The sequence below is a fragment of the Petaurus breviceps genome, unplaced genomic scaffold, assembly GCF_028583685.1.
Source record: "Petaurus breviceps papuanus isolate PSGF00001 unplaced genomic scaffold, PetGlider_PUasm1.0 90763, whole genome shotgun sequence".
Classification (NCBI taxonomy): domain Eukaryota; kingdom Metazoa; phylum Chordata; class Mammalia; order Diprotodontia; family Petauridae; genus Petaurus; species Petaurus breviceps.
In genome coordinates, this window is record NW_027187340.1 from 7,534,442 (window position 1) to 7,555,945 (window position 21,504).

Genomic DNA, 21,504 nt, shown 5'->3' on the forward strand with positions numbered 1-21,504 from the left:
ATATGGATTTATGAATGTTTAATGGAGAGAGGCTTTCAGGTCAATATCTTCCCAAGGATCAGGGAGAACTGTGCTGAACTAACCTTTTACTGAGAGTAAAGCAGAGCATCTCTGTATGCCTGCGTCATTTTTGGCTTCACAGAAATATTTCCCATCATGCTTTACTTCAATGCCACTGATATACAGACTGGCTACATTATTCTCAAATGTCATTCTTATATTGTCATCTTCGGTGATCTCATCATTATCTTTTAACCAAGTCACAGTGATTGGCAAAGAGCCTTTAAGAGTGCCCTGGAATGCTGCGGTGCCACCCTGCAGGGAACTCGTGCTCTCGATCTTCTTGATAAATACCGGAGGTTCTATCGAAAAATAAATTCTTCATGAGAACCAGTTCTGAAGCAACACCGGTAAAATGTAGAACTGGCACTCGATTAAGGCATGCCTATATTTCTAGGGGACACTAACCTTTTAAAGTGACCTTAGCGCTGCAAGTGCTGCTGCCCACCTCATTGGTCACCCTACACTGGTATTCACCAGCGTCAGGCACATCAAACTTGAGAACCTGAAGGCTAACCAACCGATCCTGAATGAATGTTTTATACTTTCTACCACTTCGAAGAGTTGTGTTGTCTTTGAACCAAGTAATCTCAAAGGGAGGAGTGCCTGCTACCTCAGCCAACAGCATCACGTCATATTCTCTCAAAACTTCAATTGGCTGGAACTTCTTGCTAAAGTAAGGTGACTCTATAGCACAAAAGAAGATTGTTTTTGGTTAATAAGGGTGTGGGATGTTTGCTTTGGGCCCAAACCCTTGGTAATACCGGAGGCAAAATGAACAAACACACACCTTTCACTATGATAATACTACTGCAGTGGTCACTTCCTGCTTCATTTTGAGCTTCACACATGTATTCTCCACTGTCTTCAATGGCAATATCTGTAAGCCTGAGGATGGCAACAGAATCCACAAAAGACATTTTGTGTTTACTGCTCTCCTTAATTTCTCTGTCATTGACAAACCAGGTTATTTTAATAGGAGGGGTGCCTGTGACTTTGCAGGCTAACTGAGTTGAGTCTCCTGTTTTCAAGAGTTGTGAGGGCTCTAGCTTTTCCACAAAGGTAGCAGGTTCTGTGGAATGGAGAAAGTTATTAAGAAGAGAGAAAAAGAAGTAAAGACACTGCAAAATAGCCAGCACAAAGAGGTCAAGAAAACAAGGCAAACCTTTCACAAACAAGTTTGCACTGCATTCCACTGCTCCGGCCACATTGCTGACTTTACAGGTGTATTTGCCTGAGTCTGATGTTTTAACTGCATAGAGTTCCAGGGAACTCTCTAAAGATTCTTTGGTAATATAGCAGCTGCCACCAGACACCAATTCCTTGTCCCCTTTAAACCATCTGATGGTGAGTGGAGTTGATCCTTTAAAAGTACTCTTTAGACACACGGTGGATCCAGGTATTAAGTCCCTTGACCCAGGTTTAACGACAAAGCTGGGAGGTTCTGAAGAAAAGTTATAAGAAACAATTTCAGTGAGTTAAGAGGCAAGATCTAGAAGTCAAGAAGGCTTAATTATGGAATACTGTGTAGTAAGAAGTAAAAGGAAAGTGTTTTCTCCAACCTTGGACAATTAAAGCACCACTGCTGTCTTTGCTTCCAACAGAATTCGTGGCACGGCATGTGAAGTTCCCTGCGTCACTCATGTCTACTCTGCTTATCTCTAAGGAGGCTGTGCCTTCCACAAAAGATATTCTGTATCTGTCTGATGAAGCGATTTCTTTGCCATCCTTATACCAGGATACCCTCATTGGAAGGGAGCCGGCAATTTTGCAGTCCAGGCGACAGCCACCACTGACCACGCTGTCTGTGTTGCGTAAGGGTTTGGTAAAGAATGGAGCAATGTCGCGATCTGTGCATGGCACAACAAAAGAAAAAAATAAAATGGGAAGTGACTAAGTGTTTTTTTTCTTTCTATTCATTGTGTTGAAAAATAAGATATATTAAGTGTGTTTAAAAATACTAACCCAGAACAGTAAAAGTTGTCTCACAGGAACTGCTTCCAACTTCATTTGAAATCTCAAATGTGTATTGACCACTATCGTGTAGTTCAGCAGAGTAAAACTTGAGCTGGGCAATATTGTTCTTAAAACTGAATCTGTATTTTTTACTGGAAACCATCGGTTTTCCATCTTTATACCACTTAGGCTTAAGTTCTGGAGTGCCTGAAACAGTGTACTCCAGGGTTGCTGGGTCTCCGGCAGTCACCTGAATCAGCTCTGCTCTCTCTATTATCTTGGCTGGTTCTATGGTGGTATTAAAGAATTGTGATTTAGAAAAGAGCTTTAAGACTTCACTGTAAATGAAAATGCAAAGTTTAAAATGTTCCTACACTGACCTTTAACCATTAATTCCCCGACAGACGTTTGACTTCCAGCTTCATTCTCAGCTAGGCAAGTATATTTGCCACTAAAACTAATCTGGACGTCAGGGATTAGCAAAAGCGCGACACCATTAGAAAAGCTCATTTTGATTTTATCGTCTTCTTTAATGATGTCTTGTCCTTTCATCCAGGTGACGGAAATAGGTTCTGACCCCCTTACAGCTGCTTGCAAAGTAACTGTTTGTCCTGCTAGGGCAGTAAAATCGTCTACTTTCTTTACAAAAGTTGGTGGTTCTAATTTAAAGAGGAAAAAGAAAACATTTTTAAAAACCAAAACTCTCCTGTTACTGTACATTTTAATATACACCCTGTATATATTTTAGGTGACTTATCTCGGTTGGGTTTATTTGGCCCAAACACTATGTTATACTACACCATCAATTACCCAGAAGAACTGATAAATGTTTTAAGAAGAATTATAATTTGATTCTAGGGATAGGAGAAAAGTAGATTTAAGAGCTTTCTTTGATCTTTGTAGGGATGGATGATAAATGACTTATTGTGTGTCTCTCCTTTGTTATCAGGAATAAGGATTTATGCTACTGTCTGGACCACTGAATGAATGGAGTTGCTGAATCTGTTCCCATGAGGGGGGTAAGCCAAAGATAAAATGCAGTTTTAAGAAAATATTAGAAGAGAACACACTAGTTTGATCTGAATAAGAAGGTATTTTGTTGACAGCTTTAAAAGATATTAGTTTTCAATCACTGACCTTTTAGGATGAATGTCGCACTGCAGCCACACTTCCCAACCTCATTAGCTACCACACACTCGTATTCGCCGACATCTGCACTATTAAATGAGAATATCTCCAAAGACACAAGAGACTTCTGAGAAAGCAACCTGTATTTCTTGCTACTTCGAATTTGCTTCTTCTGTTTAAACCAGCTAATTTCAAAGGGTCCAGTGCCCGAGATTTCACAATGAAGAAGAGCATTGGTTCCTTTCACTATCTCTGCCGGCTCAAGAGTTTTGATGAAAGAAGGGGGTTCTACAAAAGCATTAAATCACCAATAGAGAATTAGTTACAAGCAATGGATAAAGTAATGTATTACTCTGAATAATGGCAGGCAGTAACTGTGAAAACAAACCTTTGATAATTATCTCAGTACTGCAGCTATCACTGCCAACATCATTAATTGCTTCACATGAGTAGCTTCCACTGTCCTCCACTTTCACATTAGTGATATCAAGCACAGCCTCAGAGTTGGCAAAAGACATTCGGATTGTGTTACTTTCACTAAGTTCTTTGTTATTTTTAAACCAGGTGACCTGGATCACAGGAGAACCTTTGAGTTTGCAGTGGAGACGTGCTGATTCACCTGGGAGCATTAAATAAGATGGATCCACCTTCTTCACAAAGGATGGTGGTTCTAAATGAAGTTTACAAAGAAAAAAAGAAAGAAAGAAAAGGGAAAAAAACACCTGAAACATGAAATTCACAAAGGAAAAACAGACAGAAATAGTACAAAAGGACAGAAGAGACATGAATGTGATGAAAGCTGTGTTGCCTCCACCCATCCATATTCAGTCAATACTAGACTCTTTTCTCAGCTCCCCAGTACAAAATTGGTGTTAACTAAAGACCACTTTTTAAAATGAAGAGGTTTAACACACTTGTATACACACACACATACACACCAAACATTCAAGAATTCTTAAAGCGATAAATTTTGGGGAGAAAAATAATTATAAACAGAGACTCAAAAGAAGAAAAACAAATACATCTTAAGGTGGGGGGAAGGGAGAGAGAGGGGAAGATTCCCCAAAGCATTTGTGAAGAATGAAATTATTTAATAGCAAAGTTTATTATCTATAGATTCCCTACCCCTGACTCCATTAAAAAATTTCTATTATATTTCTGACAATGGCATGACATAAACATCGATGGGGAGAAACCAAGGCTTACCTCGGACAGAGACAGTGGCAGAAGAGGAGCTGCTTCCAGCCTCATTGGAGGCTGTGCAGACATAATTCCCTGAATCCTTTAGTTTGGCCAGAGGAATCTCAAGGGATGCTATTTTATCCTCAAAATAGATCTTAAAATCTTTTCCAGCAGGGATTTTTTGCCCATCTTTACTCCATGTTATTGTCACTTTTCGATCTTCATCCACTTGGCATTCAAGATGTACCTTCTTATTGACGGCAGATTGTACAGATTCTAATTCTTTAATGAAATGTGGCTTATCAATTATGATCAGCTCTGCTTGGCAGATGTCTGCCCCAAACTTGTTAGAGGCCTTGCAAGAGTAGACTCCTCTGTCTTGTGCAGTAAGATTTGAAAGCTCTAAAATGTGTTTGTTGTCTGCATCTGAAATCTTGCATTTAGGTGAAGGTGAAATGGCAATGCCATCTTTCTGCCAAATGGTGTCAATCACAGGGGTCCCTGACACTGTACAAATGAATTTGGTTGCCTTCCCAACAAAAGTTGTAACTGACTTAGGTCTTGATAGAAAGGTTGGAGGAAATGCCTCTGCAAAAAGAAATTTTAAAAATCATTATATTCAGTTTGCATTCAGATCTTGTGTCTCTACATTTAAGACAGAAAAAAAGATGATTTATGTCTTAAGATAGTCATTACTTAAAAAGAGAACAATGAAACAGCGAGACCACAGGGACTACCAAAGGAAAGAAATGATAGCATTCTTTACAGCAGAAAGTCAATGTAAATGTATAGATTATAATAGCCTCCAGATGCTGCCTTACGCCATAATATTAGTCCAAATCCTAAAGATATCTCATTATTAATGGCAGATGGTTCTGAAGTATCTAATCAGTAACTCAGCCAATTTCTTATTTCATGTTGTTCAAAGAAAGTGTGCTAAAAAGACAAAGAATAGCATCAGAGAACCAGAGCTTAATTAGCAGTTTACTTTTCTAAAGAGAAAGGAATATTATGGATCATGGTGGCCAAGGATATTATGCAAGGAGGAGGTTCCCACACTCCTCATCCCTCTTCCCCTCATGAACCCTTCCACCAAACACCTAAATGACTGAGCTTCCAAATGGTCTCCTGAATTATTTCAAGACTATGGAAATATTTGGTAACATGTTTCCATTTCACCCCTGCCACATGAAATAAGTCTCCAGGAGTAGAGAATATCCTTTCCACAGCCAACCCCACCATTCCACTCTGTTCTCCTTTATCCTAACATGTTGAGCTAGCCCTACAGGAGATTTTAGATGTCATTGTTCTATTTATGTTTTGTGTTGAACTGATTCTAATTAGAGAACTTAATTATTACATTATAATAAATAATAAACTAAGAATTCTAATCCCAAAGGAAAGATTCTAGGCTTGGTTTTCTGAGAGTTCTGAGCAGCTCTAAGCACATTTCTTGGAGAGAAGAGGGGTGATGAAGAGTAAGATTAGTAGAGTAGTGTTTGTTTTCAAAACCTTCTATCTATCAGAGAAAAAAAAATGTTCTCCATCTGTCTTGTATATTGTCCCACTCCTCAAGGAACATAATCAGGCAAGTTTTAGTTCACAAACAAGGTCCCCCTCAAGAAGCTGGATAAACTTCAAATTCTAACCTCAACTTTCAATGCCCTCCACAATATTTTCTGGAAGAATATAAGATGATCTATTAATTTGCTTTTGCTAAGAAGTAGATTCAAGTGATTGATTGGCTTTATAGACTCCCCTACCCATATTTTAGGGTAATGGACAAATTGGAGGGGCAGGGAAATTACTTCATTGCACTTTACTGTTGAAAACCTATAAGGAAGTTGGGGGAGGGGAGGACGTTGTGTGGTAGTACTGATTATTAAAATATTCATAGAAAAAATGTTGAGAAATAACAACGGAATTTCTTAGATCTTCTTACATTCATAATCCAGCTCCATGTAAAAACTCTTCTCACTTCCCATTTAAACACTGAATAAAGTAAAACTTCATTATTGTCTAGTAGAACAAAGTTCTACCAAATATAATATGGTACAAGCATAATGCTACTAATAAATCCTGTGAAGTGGTCACATGTATTCAAGCTTACATTATTTGAAGTTATAATGATGTAAAACATGGTAATTGGTTCTAATCTAAAAGAAATATGCAGCTCAAATTTGAATAATGTAACCACTTAAAAAGATTCATTATTCAGAAATAGAGACTAAGCTGTTTCAAGCCAAGCAGTGAGATCCTGATAAAAATAAAAAAAAAGATGTGACAGATGTTGACAAATTTACTTCAAATTATTGTATCAAGCAGATAGTTCAGACACCATTTCACTTAATAAATAGAGTTGGTCTTTTTAAAAAGGCAAACTAGAAAGAATTTTTTCAGATGTCATTTTTTCACATTAACTTCTCTTTAGGGTACCTCTTCCTAAAATGAATACTGTCTATTTTAGAATTCATTCGGATTGTTTCTCTACCCTTTACTATAGACTATAAGCAAAATGGTTTTTATTTTTCTTCTGTCAGTTGCAGAAAAATAATTGAAATAGGAAATTTTCAATTAGTTTCTGCAACTAGTTGTCTTCTTCAAACTTCATTTTTTGTTCTTGTGTTTTAATAGAAGTAATTTTCTGGACCTGTAGAAAAAATATGATTATTTATAGGTCTGTTTATACAAGTGCTTTGTGGCAGAGCATTGCTTTTTCATTAACACATCACAAAGAGTACTGTTGTCATCTCTCACTGATTAGATTGGCAAGGATGTGAAAATTAGATTGAGGCACCCATTCATGTTCTGTATTTACCTGTTACAGTTAAGGTTGCTGTACAGCTTACGCTACCATATTCATTAGAAGCTTTACAGCTGTACTCTCCACAGTCAACGACCTGAGTTCTCAGGATTTCCAGGGTGGACAAGTAATGTGCAGATCTTATTGAGCACTTTTCGCTCTCGTAGATTTCTCGGCCACCTTTGAACCACTGGAAGCGAACGTTGGGTGCGCTTTCTATCTCACAAGTGAACTTAGCGAGGTGCCCAAGAGCTACCTCCAAGGGTTCAATTCTTCTCTTGATGACTGGGGCAGCTAGAAATGGAAACATAACTTTGTTAGGAAATTTTGTCTTGTGAGTATTGTTCCTCTATTTTGTAGCTATTAATGGAGTGATGCCCTGAAACTAATTGAAAGAAATACAAGAGGGTGACGAGGAAAAAAACAAAAACAAAAACATTTTAAGTGAAAGCCAATGGGGAAAATGTGTTTGACATACTCAGTGAGAACTCTGCAGTCAGTTAGGAAAACCAAGTAATTACTGGGATGTGGTAACACTAGCTAACATGCAATGAATTCTATGTGCCACATTGTGCTACAACACTGAAAAATAAAATGTGAAGGAAAATTATATTTTAAAGGATGATACAGCAAAAACCAAAAGAAAGAAAGAAAACATGATTTAGAAGTGCACATGGACAGCTAATCATGGTTTTTAAGGAATAGCGTTGAACTTGCTGATATGGGGGTTGCTAATTGGTGCCTTATATGCAGTGATTGCTTTTTCATTACATAAGACTATTTCCTTACAGAAAAAGGCTAAAAAGGCACTACATTTAAAATAGAGAAAACAGTAAAAATATACATTTTTGTTTTCAAAACCAAATGATGAAACAAAAAATGGTAGTAAGTTACTGAAAAAAACACTGAATGAGGGGAAAGGAAGAAAATTTAAAACCATGATTAGGTCTGTGACTTCATGAATACTCTTATTTAATCTATTGTCTACCATGGCACAAAAGTTGACACTCAGTGATGGCTCTAAATCATTGCAACCAAGTGAATATTAGTGGTGGATATTTTGACTTCAGAATCCAACCTCTCTTCATTATTGTGAGTTTTGCAGAAGTTGATGTCTTTCCACTTTCATTTAGTGCCTCACAGCTATATTCTCCTTGGTGCAGCTCCTTGTTCACTTTATCAATAACTAGCGTGTATGTGTCATGATCTTGTAAACTCTTGTATCTTTCATCTGGAGAAATCAATTTACTCTCAAAATACCAGTTTACCTGTTTAGAATTGGTAATTTGCAATGTGAAGCACACAATATCACCTTCTTCTGCAATGGTGTCTACCAAATGTTTTTGTATAACTGGACAATCCTCTCTATTGGGACTCTCTTCTGGCTTTTGGGTGGGAGCCATGTTATTTTCCATACTATTATCAACAGAAAGGTCCTCCTTTTCCTCTGTCAATTTTATTTCACCATCTTGCTTTTCAGTGGGGACAGAAGCTAATGGCACCTCTTTAGTGACTGCTGTGGTCTCTGTTTCTTTGACCTGACTTTCCACAAGGAAAGAAATGACTTCTTCCATTGAAACGAGGTTGTCAGGCCTTACTTCTGGTACAGTGGTTACCTCAACCTGTTGGGCATCTGAGGAAAAATCAGCTTCTTCCTCAAAGTCTGCTGTAGTAACTGATAAAGGGCCAGTTTGGTCTGCTACTAGTATGTTTCTCTCCTCATAGATGATAGACCATAAAGCATCCTTAAATTCCATTTCCAAGTTAGTCCTCTGAAAGTCAACCCCTTCAATGAAAACAGTGATTTCTTCTGTAGCAGAATTCACAGTGGTTATGAGATAGGTACACATTATTTGTTTAGGTTCTGTGGTAGGGGCTATGGTCTTGACTTCAACCTTATCAATGTTTCTGAGCCATTCAGAGAAGATGCTAGGCCGTTCACTTGCGATAGCAGCTTGCAGAGCCCTTCGGAGTTGAATTGTTATGTCAGGTTTAAACTGCTCTGGAACAACAGGGGCAAACTGTTTTTCCTTAGAAAGGATGTTATTCCCCTGAATCGCATGCACACTCTGTATTCCTTGGGGTTGCTTTTTGGACTCAGTAATTTGTGTTTCTGACTTTGACCACTCACCTACATGCTGTTCTCTGAGCAGTTGCTTTTCCTCTCGTGACAGAGGAAGTCTTATGGACTGCCCTTCCTGAATTCTGGCGGCCAAATCTTGAACAACAGGTTCTAATTGATCTGTACTCACTATGAGGATATCATGTTCTTTGGTGCACACATTTTCTGAAAGAAACTGTGGTTCCTGGCTCATCTCGGAAACCACAGTTTCAATACCCTTGAAACTATCTATGGGCCCTTCATCTACACTCCGATTCTCAGTTACAGAGGGCAACTGCAGAACAGCTTGTGTCCCTTGATCTTGGACAGCCACTCTCTTCTTCTGATCTGCCACAGGGGTCATACTTTCTTTTGGGAAAGGTATTTCTTCAGTCACATTGCTAGAATACATGCAAGGCTGGGGCTCACTTGTAGATTGTACATAACTCATTTCAGGGCTGGTTGGTATAGTTCTGAGTTGTTCTTCTGGGAACATGCCACTGTCTTCTGTGGTCACAACACCTCGAAACATTTGGTCAGTGCATGATGAAACAGCTTTTGATGGAGGCTTTTGAAAAGTTACAACATCCTCTTTGGAGAGAGTTTTACTGGGTCGTCCACTTTGCTGCTGCAGTGTAGAAGAGGCTTCTTTGATAGGTGGAGTGCACATTGACTGGTCAGTGGAGGGGGGTTCGCTGGTACTTTCAGAAAAAGGGCTATTTTGGTCTTTTGTGATGACGGACTGCGGTAAAGCTGGGCTTTGGGGGAAGGCTGTTTGGTCATCTGATGGTGCTATTTGCTCCTGAACAATCTCCAAATTAAAAAATTCTTTGTCTTCTTGGGTCTCTGAAGTTACATCAGTGTTTACTGTATGCATATGCACAGTGTGCTCATATGAAAATTGCTGCTTTTCTTCAGTGATTAAAGCAGCTTTCAAAATTATGTCCTTAACAAGTGACTCAGTTTCCCTCTCTAAGGCTGATATGTCTAGGTCATTCTTAGGTGGTAAGTCTGTTTCAGGAAGGCTCAGATCTTCAAAAATTGCTTGTGTTGACTTTGCGGTCCTGGGTGAACCAGCTAGACCAAGGTCTTCTGAAAGTACAAGAAGTTCAGCAGTAGATATGCATTCCCCCCACATATTCGTGGCTTTACAGACATACATACCACTGTCGTGGCTTTGAGGATCATTTACAATAAATGTTCCCGAACCATCTGGATTATGAATGATAGTAAAATATATGTTAGTAGAAAGCTGTTTGTCTTCTTTGAACCACTGAATTTTAGGGGCTGGTTCACCAAGCACTACGTATTCAAACACAGCAGGGAGCCCTTGAATACACTGAACTGGTTCCAACTTCTTAATGAAACAAGGGGGACCTGGACCTCCAAGCTGTTCCAAAGTTTTCTCCACTGTAGGTTCTGCTTTACCATCTTTGTAGCCCTTCACTTTTGACTTTACCTTTAAATGGGCACTGCATATTGCCTTTCCATATTCATTGCTGGCAATGCACATATAATCTCCTTCATCCTCAAATGTGGTATCTATAATGATCAAACTGTAATCGTTTCCATCAAATACAAATTTGTAGGCAGGAGAAGTCTCTAACTGTATCCCATTGAAGAACCACTGAATTTTAGGTTTCGGAGTGCCAATGACTGTCACAGTAAGTTTAGTCACGTCCCCCAAGCTTATTTCAACATCAGACACTCTCTTGGTGAATTCGGGGGCAGTCCCCTCCTTTTGAAAATCAAATTTACTTGAACAAATGGAAGATTCTGGGGCAAGTTCAAGTGTTTTATCATTATCCGACAACTGTAGATTAATGTTGTAAGTTTGGAGGCTTTCTTCCTCAGCAGATAGAATAGAACTAGAATACTCTGTATGGAGGAAAATGATCATTTTTTTTAAAGATGTTTCACTATAAAATTAAATATAAAAAATCGAGAAAAATCAAGGTAAAGGGATTAAAACGTCTAGTAACTGACAGCGATTTGTGGTTTTTTTGAACTAATAGAATTCTTATAAGATGACTTGAGATTTTAGACTTTTTTTTTTTTTTACATCTAATTCAGTTATATGAAATAAAATCCTGAAAGACACTAAAGGGGCATAGTTTTTGATATTCCTCTTTACTAATATTTAAAAGTTAATGAATTTTAAATATACTTTTATATGTTTCTATGATACATATAAATGAAGTTTCTAAAGTTTACCAATTTAAAATATTTACGTACTTAAAATAGAAACCTAAACTATTTAATTTAATCTGAAATGGCAGAGCCAGAATTAAAGTATATGCTTTATTCTCTGGATTCCTCATTCTAGTACAGAATTTTTTTTTTTATCAAGCACCCTGCCATAAAATGCATAGTATTCATAAAGAAGAGTTCTCCTAAGAGCACAATGGAATCAACGACTCTCAATTGCATTGGCTAGGTCTCCTAAAATTAGCTCTTACCTGTGTTATTATTTTTACCTAGGACACTAATACAGTATTTCTCCCATGTTTATATTAAATTTTTTAAAAAATCTACTTGGAGTCACAGAGATCTTCATTCAGTAAATGACATAAGAATTATTGAAGTAAAGAGGAAAAGTCTTTGCAGTCAATAAATCTTTCATATTGTTATTAGCTTCACAGGGTATTGAGAGGATATTGGCCTACTACTGAGTTCCCTTGGGGCAACTGAGGTTGAAAGAAAAATCATCATTTTGGATAGATAGAAAGACAATATCAATAAAGCTGAAAATAGATTTCTCTTGCTAAAAAAATAGCTCTCTGGTTCACTGAGAGTCTACAAAATTTCAAACATACAGATATGAGCTATTCAATCCTAATTTCAAAAACACATTGGCAAAACATCCAAATTAATCTGTTTTTGACTGACTGTTTCACTTTTACTCCAATGTTGGACATCATCTTTTGTTCGTTCACATATATAAAACTGAATTGTCTCGTATACTTGTTTATAACTCCTGCTAAAAGTTTAGATATCTGTGACCCATGATCACTTTTTAAAACTTTTTAATACTTGAAATTTCATTTGATATTATTATGAAGTCCAAATCATTATTTCCAAAACAAAACATGTTGCCACCAACACGACTTCAAATCAGTCATTAAAAAATGAGCGTTTTTATTTTGAGCTGCTAAAGAAGTCAGTGTTTTTTTTTAAGATCTTCATGATGAATGAGAATATTTCTAGGTGATAATGTGAGAAAATATTTTCACATGACATTTTGACTGATAAGTAAAAAATATACTTTTTGACCCACTCTTTACCCCTTTGCAAATTATCATTGAAGAAAAGTGTACACAACTTTGTGTCATTTTAACCGTGATGATCAGCACAAAATTAATCCAACAATCCTTTTTGCTGTGTAAGTAAAGAAAGTTAAAGAGCTGAAAAAAAAAACCAAAAAAATTCCAACATTACTATTTAAAAGTGTTTTATTGGGTGAGGAAAACCTATACAGCAATATTTGAAATACAAATATAAAATAGTGAATAGGAGTAATTACTGTACCCTGATTGAGAGAATGAAAGAATATTTATATTTAATTATTCTGCATTCCCTTTTGAATGTAGCCCTCATCATTCATTTTGAGAGACAAGGCAGTCTTGTACTGTACAATTCTTTGGTTACTTCAGTAGTTAATTGCTCCTGAATCACATACAAGGTAGACTAGCCTTATGCTTGATTCCCTTCTGCAGAACTACATTAGTGATAAAAGAAGGTACAGAAGTATACTTACTTTAAAAGATAAGATTCTAGTATTTACTAAATAGAAGAACACTGGCCAAAGTCATAGGCAGCATACGGAATAGAACTATTTGTTGATTATTTTAATCGAGTCCTAAATGTGCCTTTCAATTTAACATACATTTGGTGACCAATTTAGTGGCATCTTTGATTTACAATGACTTATCTAAGGTTTTCCTATTACATTCCCCAAGTACCTCTACAGGGAATGAATATGGATATACAGTATGAAACTATTCCTACTTACCACAAGGTGGAATCAGAGAATCTTATCGGTTCTTTCTCATTTTTCAATATTTAGAAAAACAGAAAATGACATGTTAACCATGAACAAAGTTGGTAAATTAAATGCAAATGAATTGTTAGGAGTGCTCCATATTCAAACTTTTTTTTATGGCCAATAGTAGTGAAACAAGAGTCTTTTTCTTTTAAGCTCATAGCTGAACTTAAGATGGTTTGCTACAATGAACTCTTTGTAACATGAGAAAACATCTCACTTCACAATCCAAATACTTTGTAGGTCCAGTAAAGAATGAACCATTGAATATACATAAAGTTCTGTGTTATTGAAGTATTTGTGTGAATGTCATTAATTATTAACATGACATTGAATCTTAATTTTTTAAGAAGAATGGGGTTTTAAGATATTATGAGGATATCAGTGTCAAACATTGATCCTCTAAGTTCAGGTTATTCTATTCATTATGACTATTACTTATAACTTGAAATTTTGAAAGTTTAGGTTTTTTTTTTATGATAGAGTCCATTGTAAAAAACACTAAACAAAGGAAATGTAGGATCCATATAGAAAAAAAGAGATATTGAATACATATGTTATTTGAGGTTAAAATTTAAATTGTCATGCTAAAATATATTTATTAAATGCTTTTCAGATACTGTTCAAATAATTTGGATAATACATAATTATGAAAGAGCCTTACTGTTACATAACCAGGCAACAATGAAGCAACAGTTTATGGTTAGGTTTAATTAAGATTCATATTTTCCATTACTGTATACCATTTCATTTCCTCAATGCTACAAAACTAAAACTATTTTTCAATTCATTTTTGTCTTATGCTAGCACTGCATAGCATAGAAACTTAGAGTTGGCAGGTACCTTATAGTCTATCTAGTCCAACCCTCTCACTGTATAGATGAGAAAACAGAGCTTCTCAATAATTACAGTTTGTAAGACTATGTTTAGATAGAAATTCAAATGACTTCTTCAGGTTATAATTATTTCAAAGACAGTCATTTAAAAATGATCAGTTAAAATCATTTTGAAGAAGTACAATCTATAATAAAGACTTAGCACATTCCATTAACAATTTCTTGTTATTTTAAAAGTGAAATTCAGTGAAAAAGTTGACATTTTATTGTCTTGCAGTGTTAGTAAATAGGCTGGAATATATGTTATTACCCATATCTTGGAGCGGTGCATATTTACAGGTAGGAATCCTATCTGCAAATAGCTGGTAGAATCCTGTTCAAATACAGAAGACCACTTCGGATAGTTCTTTTGAATTGTGATGAACAATGAAACCTTTGGAAGATATTTGTGGGACAATAATATTTTGAAAAAAAATTCGATGTCTTTAAAGAGTGGAGAGACAGAATTAGCTACCAATTAACCAGAGTTGGTTTTGCCTTTTTGTTGCTGTTGACCTTGTCTTAGTTAATAAAGGTCATGTATTCAAAAGAACAATTCCAAATATGGGTTATAACACATGTAGAGAGAAGGGAGAGGTGATGCTAGAAATCCTTTACTGATTTTCTGCTTCTCATCTGATATAGTTCTCAATTTCACCTCTTTTCCTTTGAACACACATTTTATTCGCAGGTCTTTTACTCACTAAAAAAGAATGTGTTCCAATGACATTATCACGAAGGAGGAATGCAACATTTAGATGGGGGTCCACATTTCACTGTACTTGATTTCCAAAGTACAGGTAAATTAGAAGTACAAACAACTAGATTACTAAAGAGACATTTAATAAATTTGTTCAGAGACTAACATACATAAAAGACAGCTCAATATCTTAAAAAGCAGAATATTTACACGTAATAAAATATAAGGTTTCTACACGCAGAGCTTACATTAAAGGGGCATTACAAATACTGCTTTCAAATAGACTTTACAAATGGATATACCTGAAACATTATCTAGGACTAGAGATGTTGAAAATATGAGAGCATCTAAGACTGTAGTAATTACAGAGGGGCTAAAAGACGGTGTTGCTTTGTGGTTAGTGCTTCCAGACTGCTCAACAAAATTTAGTTAAGGTTAAAGTGGCACAGGTTTCTGCCATTCCTAATTGGTTTGTGGCTACACATCTATACTCGCCTTCATCAGTTGGTATTAAACTCGTAATAAAGAGGTTATGGAAACCTGTGTCACTTTCCTCAGAACTGAACCTATCTCCTTGAACCAATTTTCCATCTTTGTACCAGTTAACCGTGGGCTTGGGAGAACCACGAACCAGACATTGGAAGTAAGCTGCTGTACCTACAGGTGAGCTACAGTCAGAAATAGCTTTCATAAATCTGGGAGGTCCTTCTACCACATGAAACTCAAAAAATCTGTCTGAGTATTTGCTTTTCAGGACTGCTTTCTCCTTAAAACTACTAACAGTTACTTTGCTTTTTCTTGATGTTGTTGCAACAATTTCAGGATCTCCTATGGTGAGAGAGCCCCTGCAAATAGCTTCACCTACCTCATTCACAGCTCTGCATCTATATGTGGCACTGTCTAAAAGGCAAACTCTCCGAATTTTAAGAGAATGATTTCCCTTTTCATCACTAACCACATATTTAACATTATCTGGTTCAATATATGTGTATTCTTTATACCATCTAATCACTGGAGTTGGAATGCCTATTACTGAACATTCAAATACAGCTTCTGAGTTCTCTGGTATTTTATAATCACAAATAGGCTTTGTGAAACGTGGAGGCATTTCAAATACTTCTAAATCAATCTTTAAATCTCTGTTTTCATTTCCCATAGAGGCCATGTTTGGTTCAACTAAGTTTAAGGGGAGAACATCAAGACTTACAATCATGCTTTTGTGATCAGAAGTAAATTCTGGAACTGTGACTATTTTCACTTGCTTCTCAAATTCTTTAACATCATTCTCCCCTAATTCGACTTCTAGGACAATTTCCTGAGGAGAAGGTGTCCTTGATGATGAATTTTTTTCCAAATCAAACTCCATAACATGCTGATGTATTATTGGAGGAGGAAGAGCCACTCCTCTTCTGTCTGGAGGCAAAATGTCAACTTTTGCAATGCTTTTGGCTTCCCCTATGATATTCACAGCATGGCACATGTATTCTCCCTCATCTGATTTTTGAACATTGCAGATTTCCAGAGAACACACATTGCCTACCCTTTCTATTTTGACTCTTTCATCTGGTTCTAGTAATGATTTATTTCGATACCATTTCACACCAGGAATTGGGAGTCCCTCAACTTCAACAATGAAACCTAATGTCGTATTTTCAAAGATCCTTCTTTTGGTCAGAGGTGAGATAAATGATGGTGGCATTTCATTGTCTTTTGGTTCAACTGCTTCATTAGGCGTACCAAATGATTCTGAGCGCCATAGATCAGATGCTGGACTCCTTTCTCCAGTAGGTGTGTGGTAGAGCTCATTTGGTGTGCTGTCTTCTCTAGCTATTTTTGATGGAAACTTCCTTATACTTAGACTAAGCTTTGGTCCTCCTAAGGGGGTGGAATATCTTTCAGTTGTTTCTTCTCCTGAAGGAGTAGAATATCTCTCAGCACTTTCTCCTCCCGAAGGAGTAGAATATCTCTCAGCACTTTCTCCTCCCGAAGGAGTAGAATATCTCTCAGGACTTTCTCCTCCCGAAGGGGTAGAATATCTCTCAGCACTTTCTCCTCCCGAAGGGGTAGAATATCTCTCAGCACTTTCTCCTCCTGAAGGTGTGGCGTATCTTTCAGCTACTTCGCCTTCTGACAGTGTAGAATATCTTTCAGCTATCTCTCCTATTGGCGTGGAATATTTTTCAGTTGGATCCAGAGAAGTAGAGTTTAATTCATGTGAAACAGGAGATTCAAAATGTTCAACTGATGGTGGAGGTGTATAGAATTGGTCTAATTCAGAGATTTCCTCACTGCTTGTGCTTCCGAACTCAATTGACATATCTGATTCAGGAGAAAATGGACGAGCCAGTGATTCTTGCTGCTGGTTGTAAAATTCATAGACAGTGTTGAAGGTCACATCTTCAACCTCCATTGAAGTAACTGACTCATTTTGAAAAAGTCCTGCCTTATTGTCTTTGGTATCAGGAGGCTTCTGCTTTCCAGTGGAAAGTAAATATTTTGCTAGGGAGGGCTCTGATTCCTCTATTTCAATAGTGTGTGCCTCATTGAGGTTGAAAGTATTTTCAGAAAGACATGTTTCTTTTTCTGTAATATTAAAAGTTTCATTAGTCGGTAAAGGCATTTCTTTTTCAATTTGATTTTCTGTGTAACACTTTTCTTCTTCGAAACCACCTGGTTTTTTTCCTGCTTGTCTGTCTTGATCTAAGTGTTCTTCAGTTATTAGAAATGGAAAATACTGACTTACAGAGAGCTTTCTGTGGTGTGTATCTGTTTCATTTCGATCATTATTGTGTTCTTCAGGAGTGACACTTTCATAATTCTGCGTTCTTGCATCTAACTCTTCAAATGAAGTTGGTTCAGGCACCATGATATGCTTTTCTTTTTCTTCAGTTTCAGATGTAATTAAATGCCTTTCCTCACTTGCAGCCTTTCTTAAGTCTGCTATGAAGCTTTCAGCTCCAGTTTCTGGCATTTCAGGTACTAGGGTTTGGAACCAGGGAAGTGTTTCATGATGAATTTCTTCGTCCCTTGACTTGAGTGAAAAATCTGTTTCCAAAACACTGAAATGATGCTCCTGAAAATAAAAGCCCTCTTTCTCCAGGTATAACATATCTTGATCAATATGGCTTTTTTCCAACTCAATCACATGCCCATTGGAAAATTCCTGGCTAGATGGAATTTCTTGTTCAGTCAATGATGTGGCATTTTGCAAATTTTCTGATATATCACAGACATCTGGTTTTAATGCTTCAGAATTAAGAATTTCATCCTTGTAGCATATTTCTTTCTGTTGCTCACAAACTTTCTCTTCCAACCTCTTACCTGTATTTCCCAAATGGGAATAAATTTGTTTCAGATCAAATACAATGCTCCCTAAATCAGGTTCATTTATTTCAGAGGCAGGATTCTGGTCTTCCACTATTTCGGGATTTACCTTATTGAATTCTTGGCTGACATCTTCCACATCTTCTAGATGAGGGTGAGACTGTTTTAGATCTGATCTAATATAACCACCAGGCTCAGTACTTTCAGAGGCTGGTGCCCAATTTCCTAAAAAGTTTTCTTTTCCTTGTTCCTTCTCTTTCTCTGCAAATTTTTGCCCTGCTTGAGAAGAGAGACGTTTCAAATTCATATCAAAGCTATGTGAATCAACTTCAGCTTCTATATAAGTTCTCACATCTGTTGTTTCACCCACAAGAGGGCCACATGACTCTAATGATTCAGACGGAGTCCTTGCGGGTCTCTCATAGCATACATCAGAGACTTTACTTGTGGCACTTCTAAAACCATAATCTTCACAGACTGCTTTTTCCAAGGGTTGCCTCCATCCTCTTTCCTTCACTTTTTTGCCTGCATAACCTCTCTTTCCATTGCAAGGCTTTTCAGATATCATAATGGATGAATCTTTCTCCACATAACTTTGAATCGTCTTTTCAAACTGGGTATTTGACAAATATTCAGCTGTCCTATGTTCATAAATGTTTTCCTTTTCTGTTCCTTCTTGTTTACCAAATTGTTTCTCCAACTCAAAAAGATAAGCTCTGGCTTCATCTCTCTCTGACTCTGTTTGTTCACTTACAGATCTGTCCTTCCTTTTACTCTGACATTGCAAATTTGTGTTTTCAACTCGAGGCAACTCATGGATTATTTTGGATTTTGTCACAACTTGCATAAATCTAGCTGGTTTTTCTCTGGAATATACACAATGCTCCTTATCTTTCTCTTGTAGCTGCTGAACAGTCTCAAGACTCTGAGAATATTTCTTTACTGAATATTCTTTCACATTAGATTTGCTTGTAAGAGAGTCAATCGAAAAGTCATAAAAACGTGCTTTTGCGATTTCTCCGTGCATTTGTTCTTGTCTATTTGTGAAATGTTTCATCTCAATACCACCAATATTTTCTACAGGCTCCACTATGAGATCTGAAGCACTTTCTACTATTCCTGAGTTGCTTTCAGCAATGCAAGTATATCTTCCAGACTCTTGAGAACTTACTCCATTGATATACAACCTGTACCTACCATCTTCTTCCTCAAATTCAAACCTCTGGCTCTGGTTCAAGGTTGTGCCATTTTGATACCAGGTTACAGTGGGCTGAGGATCTCCAGATATTAAACATTCAAGTGTTACTGAATCTCCTTCTCTACACTTGATAAATTTGGGCATTTCTGCTAGTAATTTTGGTGGCTCACTGAATGAAAATGTAAATTTGTGTTTGGGTGACTGAGCAGCTTGATCTTGAGATGCTACTTTAGGTGCAAATTCAACGGGTTGGAACACTTCTCTGAATTCTTCTTGTTCAGGAGTAAGCGTAGCTGCCGTTACCTGAATTTCTGCAGGAAATGAAAGTAATTCTAAGTCTGCAGTGGTGGAACTGGATGGGTTAACTTCTGAAATGGAGACATTTGATCTGTCTTCCTGCCAGAAAGTTCGGCTGCCTTCTTTCATTGGGTCAAATGCTAATGGAAGTTCCTCTTCCTCTTCAGCGTACTCCTGGAAGGATGGGACCTGACGAGTATCACGTGGTTTGACACCAAACCCCTGTTTGGCCTTCACTTTAATCATGCCTGAAGTTTTTACTGTTCCATATTGGTTAAATAGCACACACGTCACAGAGCCCTCATTTTGAGGTAGAACAGAAGAGAAAGTTAGTGTTGAATGACCTTCAGTAGTTTGGATGATATAGTCTTGTTTACGTGGGATTGGCATATCATTGTTATACCAAGTCACTATGGGTTGTGGGTATCCTTGAAAGTAACAAGCAAACACGCAACAGTCTCCCTCATTTACTTCTTGAGATTCAAGTTCATGAATGAATGAAGGAGGGCAACGTTGCAAACGTTTCTGGAAAAGGCTTTCATATCGAGCTGCTTTTTCCTCTCCCTCAATTTGTGATTCATCAGTTTTCATAGAAACAGGGTGCTTTACTTGGGACAAATCTCCCTGTCTTATTATCTGCCTGTCTACCTCTGTATTTTTCTCAATGTTTTTAGAAGTAGCAAAAGATTCATTGGTGTATGATGCAATAATATCAGATGTGATAGGATTATTTGGGTCTATTGTACATATTTCTTTATTCATTTGCCCAACACTAACGCATCCTGAAGACTCTTGGGTTACGTTTTCTCTCATGAACCCTTCAAACTCTTCTACTGGTTGGGTATCTTCAATAAATGTTTCCTTACTGTGAAAACTGTCTGTAAATAAATCAGTTCTGGCTGAAATTTTTGAATCTTCTTGAAAACTTTCTCTCGGAAATGCATCTTGTATCATCATAATATTGGTCTGGAAGATTTCTTCATCAATTGTTCCTTCAAAAGTGGTTTGGGAACTTTTAGGAAACTCTCCAGACATTAAATTTTTATCCACATGACTCTGAAAATCACCAGTTCCCTCAGTAGAATCATCTATATAAGCCTTATTTCTATCTAGGTAAGATATAGGAATACCTCTCATTTCTCTAGAGGACACATTGTCTTTATCACTTGCTTCATCTCTCCAAATTCTTGTACCCATTTCAGAAGATGTATCTAAAGAAGGTAGTTTCTTTTTTTCCACTAAAAATCTTTTAGCTTCCCGTAAACGGTGCAATTTCACTTTGGTTTCCTCATCTAGAAAACTCTCACCTACATTAAACCATTCTTGTACCTCAGATTTACTTTCAAAATAGTTTTCGTTGTACATGAAATCTTTTCTCTTAGCAGGGATGGTTTTCTTGAAATGTATGGTCCTCCTCATGCCCTTGTGTTCGACATCTTGCTTTTTGTTAAAAGGAGAGCCAATGAATCGAAGATCAACCTTTACCCTATCTTCTATTGTTCCCCCAGCTAAAGACTCTATACTTTCACATGTTTTCTCAGCCTTTTTAAAAAATTCCAAATATTTTCCCCCTTGTTCCCTTTGCACAACAAGTAATGATGCTGTTGACTCAGCTGATCCTTCACTGTTAATTGCAAATAATCTATAGCTTCCAGAATCTCTTTCTTGTACACTTTTAACCTCTAGGCTAGAACTATGATTGTGTAAATAATTTTCAGTTTTTATCACCCTACGGAGACTTGTTGATATAGGCCTATTGTTGTGAAACCAGGTTATCTTGGGTGTTGGACAAGCTATTAATTTACACTGGAAAACAACTGGTTCTCCTTCCAATGCAT

General features: G+C 37.0%; 1 protein-coding gene across 50 annotated transcripts in view; it reads right to left on the reverse strand.

Moving 5' to 3' along the window:
- Positions 1-21,504, reverse strand: part of TTN (titin) — a 324,829-nt gene that overhangs the window by 227,428 nt on the left and 75,897 nt on the right. For all 50 annotated transcript variants that reach the window (XM_069068526.1, XM_069068527.1, XM_069068543.1 and 47 more), the window contains 11 exons: positions 7,145-7,423; positions 4,351-4,914; positions 3,533-3,814; positions 3,154-3,432; positions 2,397-2,675; positions 2,026-2,304; positions 1,623-1,910; positions 1,226-1,504; positions 851-1,132; positions 469-747; positions 84-362 (listed from right to left, as the gene is read on the reverse strand). In XM_069068526.1, the coding sequence (XP_068924627.1) occupies positions 84-362; positions 469-747; positions 851-1,132; positions 1,226-1,504; positions 1,623-1,910; positions 2,026-2,304; positions 2,397-2,675; positions 3,154-3,432; positions 3,533-3,814; positions 4,351-4,914; positions 7,145-7,423 (3,369 nt within the window). The remainder of the gene's footprint in view (positions 1-83; positions 363-468; positions 748-850; positions 1,133-1,225; positions 1,505-1,622; positions 1,911-2,025; positions 2,305-2,396; positions 2,676-3,153; positions 3,433-3,532; positions 3,815-4,350; positions 4,915-7,144; positions 7,424-21,504) is intronic.